This window comes from Cryptomeria japonica, chromosome 2 (genome assembly GCF_030272615.1).
Source record: "Cryptomeria japonica chromosome 2, Sugi_1.0, whole genome shotgun sequence".
Classification (NCBI taxonomy): domain Eukaryota; kingdom Viridiplantae; phylum Streptophyta; class Pinopsida; order Cupressales; family Cupressaceae; genus Cryptomeria; species Cryptomeria japonica.
The window spans coordinates 623690705-623694417 of NC_081406.1; the positions used below are offsets into that span (position 1 = coordinate 623690705).

The window sequence follows — 3713 nt, forward strand, 5'->3', positions numbered from 1 at the left end:
CTCTTAATGATCTATTTGTGTTCCTTCAATTGCTATCAGAGCCCTTGGTTCCCTATCAAATAAGTTTTCTCCAACTTGGATAGATTCTGGTTTATGAACATAATGGCTAGGAATGAGTCCTTGTCTATTAAAGTACCTATGTTTGATGGCACTAACTATGCTTTTTGGAGTAGAAGAATGGAAACCTATTTGTCCTCCTTGGGTTGTAATGTTTAGATGTCAGTTAAAAATGGATATATCATTCCCCAAACTCCTCCTGCTGACCCTGATGCTAAAAAGGAATACGAGTATAATGCTAAAGCCAAGCATGTCATCCTGAGTGGTCTAACTGATACAAACTTTGTTAGGGTTATACATTGTACATCTGTAAAAGTAACATGGGACAAGCTACGTAGAATCTATGAAGGAGATATGAAGGTGAAGGAGGCTAAACTGCAAAATCTTCAAGCTCAGTTTGAAAGTTTGAAGATGAAAGAAGAAGAAAAGATTGTTGATTATCTAAAAAGGGTGGATGAAATAGTAAATGTTGTAAGAGGGCTTGAAGAGGACGTTACAAATGAATTTATAATCAAGAAGGTGTTGAGATCACCAACAACAAAGTATGACACAAAAGTCTCTATCATTGAGGAAGCTAAGGACTTGAAAACCTTCTCCATGGATGAACTATTTGGTTTACTGTCACCCTATGAGATGAGAATTGTAAGTGCTGAAACATCCAAGAGAGAAGCTACCTTCAATGTCATTAAGAGAGGTAAAGAAGTAGCAACAAGTGTTGATGAAGATGATCCTGACACTACTGAATCAAATTTTATCAGAAATTTGAAGAAAGGATCTAGAAAATATAAAGGTAAGTTACCCTTCAAGTGTTTTAACTATGAAAAAATAGAATATCTTGCTGCTAGGTGTCCTTATGAGAAGAAGGAAGATAACAATGAGGAAAGTTTCAAGGATAAAGATAAAAAAAATTATAAATCTAGGATAAAGAAATTTCAAAAGAAGAAAAGTCTTTACACCATAGATAGTGATATCTATGATTATGAAAGTGAGTCAACTAAGGATTATAGTGAAGATGAAAAACAAACTAATCTATTTATGACATAAGAGGTCCTTAATGAGAAGCAAAGAACAACTCAATCTGAAAATCTAAATGATAGTGAAATAGAAGATGTTGATGTTGAAGTTGACCTTGAAGGAGAGTTAATTTGTGCTCTTGAAGAAATCAACAAATTAAAGAAAGAGTAGACCAAGTACAAGAATTTTTTCATAAAGGAACATAATCAGTTGATCAAGATGCTTCAATAGTCTAATTAGAACATCATCACCTTGAGAAATCAATTGGAAGAAGCCAAGAGGATGAGTGATGTAATAAAATTAGAATTGGATGCCAAAGAAAAGAAATGTCAAAAGATAGAACAAGTAGTGGTTACTCTAGGGAAAGAGCTTGAGAAATGAAAAGATGGTCTCAAGCTAAGATTATAATGTGAGAGCAGCACAAATGCCCTAAATGACATGCTCAATAGGAAAAAGAAGACTAATGATAGTCAAGGTCTAGGATATGAACATAGAGAGACCTTTAAAGCTAAAGAAACCTCAAGTAAGAAGAATGATTTGAATTCCTTTGTTAAGAGTAGAAAGGAAGTCACTACTTTTCAGAAGAAGAGAATGTTACCCATAAGGAAAAGACCAATGTGAGGCCCTACTCCAACCCATCCTAGCATTTCAGTGATTTTCATGTTGGAACTATTATGGATGCTTTATTTTTATCCATTATAGATATAGAATTTTATATGATCCCAGGAATTGGATAACATTGATATATTGATGCTTCATTTCTATGCATTGTGGATATAGAATTTTATACGATTCGAGAATAGGATAACATTGAGATGGTGTATGTCATTATTTGATTTGCAAGACTTTATTATGATGCTAGAAATATGATGCATATCTTATGAATGGAGTAAATTTATGAGGATTATGATAATTGCTTATGTGGATTTGCTTTGTTATATGGTAAAATGATTTGTATGATGTCAATTGTATGTAGAGTGATTGATTTATATTCTTATTTATGTGTTCAATATTATATGAGGCTATTGGGAAGTACTAATGTGTAATTGAGATGCGCGGGAAAATTATCCATGTGACAATGGAAACATTATGGAGAATCAAGCCTAGGCCTATGTACGTTCATAAAACCAGGGGTTGTCTATTTGGAGAGACAACACCTCGTATGTATTATATTTTATTCATAAACATAAATGATTGCATGTGTGTTAAATTGTAATTATTTATTTGTGTAAATCCTACAAGAGACAATTGTCATGTGTGTAATAGTGATGTGGAATTATTTTGTAGTGTCACTTGACACATATGTTGTATGTTGTGTTGGCATTGTCATGCCACCTTTTGAGAGATGTATTTTTGCTTAAATGATATATTTCCAAATTATCCTTGAAGGTTCCAAGAAATCTAGGATAGTGAGCCATTAGGAGGGTCAACTCAGAGTTGACCCGTAGGTAAACTTTAGGTGGACTTTCAAAGGGTTAAACCAACTCCTAGAGTCAGTTTTGGAGCATTTTTAATGGGCCTCATGGGGTACCTATGGGTGAAGTCCAAATCTGGCCATGTGTCCACCCCCTAGGACTTGTTTAACCTCCCAAAAAAGTGGATTTTCCTAGATGGCCGAATTTCATCTTTAGGCGTGTCACCCTTGGTTAGATAACCTTCTTGGTATATGTCATTCCTCTTCCCCATTTCATTCTTCTTCTTGAGGTGCTTTGGTTAGGGAATGTGTAAGACCTAGGAAAGACCAACCAATGAGAGCCTCTCACTCTATCCAAGAGGTTGGAAAAAGTGGGAGAAGCCTTCTTAGGCAAGAGATTGAAACTTAGAGAGTTAATCACCCACTCTCCATCTTTGGAGATGAGATCTTGTAGTTTTGAAACCAGTTTAGAATAGAATTTTGGCTAAGTGTTGCAGAAAAGAATTGAGGAATTGGGCTGCTCTTCTCCTAGCTATCTCTAGTAAACCCTTGGCAGATTCAAGGTTGGTTCATTTTCTTTCTTGCATGTTGAAAATTTGTTTTTAAAAATATTGTTTGAATGTAGATTTTCTTTCCCTTGTATTTTATTTGTGAAAATTTTTATGTGATTCTTCTCCCATTTTTGTTATGCATTTTCTGTGTTTTGGGAGTATCCAAGGCCATCTTACCCTTGGGAGGGCAAAATGGTCTTGGGGGTGGAAGGTGTTTGACAACCTTGAGTGAGAGGCTCTCTTCAAGAGAGGGATCTCAAGGGTTTGTTTATGTGACCCTTGCTGCATAGTTTTGTTTATGCATTCGGGGGTCATAAGGGGAGAAAGTATGGCATGTGTACCTTGGGGGTCATAAGGATGTTGGGTTAAGATGGACTTATGTTGTGTTCTTGGTTGCCATGAGTTGGTTGTGATCTACTATCTTGCAGTTCTCCTCAAGGTACTTGGTCCACTTCCACCCATGTAAACATCACATTATGTGATGAAGTTCAGCCTTGGAATGGGAATGTGTTTGTTGTGAGTTTTTCCCATGCTTGATTGTGTTTGCTTGAGTGTAACTCATCTAGGTATTGGTTCTCCAAGCTCGGGGGTGGCTTCCAGTAAGCCTAGGCTGGGAGGTGAGTACTCCATGGTCACAACCTTAAGATTTTGTATGCAGGTTTTCTTGGTAAAGAAGA

The 3713-nt window shown here is 36.1% G+C and overlaps 1 protein-coding gene across 1 annotated transcript; it reads left to right on the forward strand.

The window, feature by feature from the left end:
* Positions 1–216: 216 nt before the first annotated feature.
* Positions 217–1101, forward strand: LOC131078704 (uncharacterized). Its single transcript, XM_058016474.2, has one exon. The coding sequence runs from the start codon at positions 217–219 to the stop codon at positions 1099–1101; it is 885 nt and encodes a 294-aa protein (XP_057872457.2).
* The last annotated feature ends 2612 nt before the right edge of the window (positions 1102–3713 follow it).

What these genes read in the sequence shown, in the direction of transcription:
- LOC131078704 (XM_058016474.2), top strand. Translation starts at nt 217, where the DNA reads ATGTCAGTTAAAAATGGATATATCATTCCCCAAACTCCTCCTGCTGAC.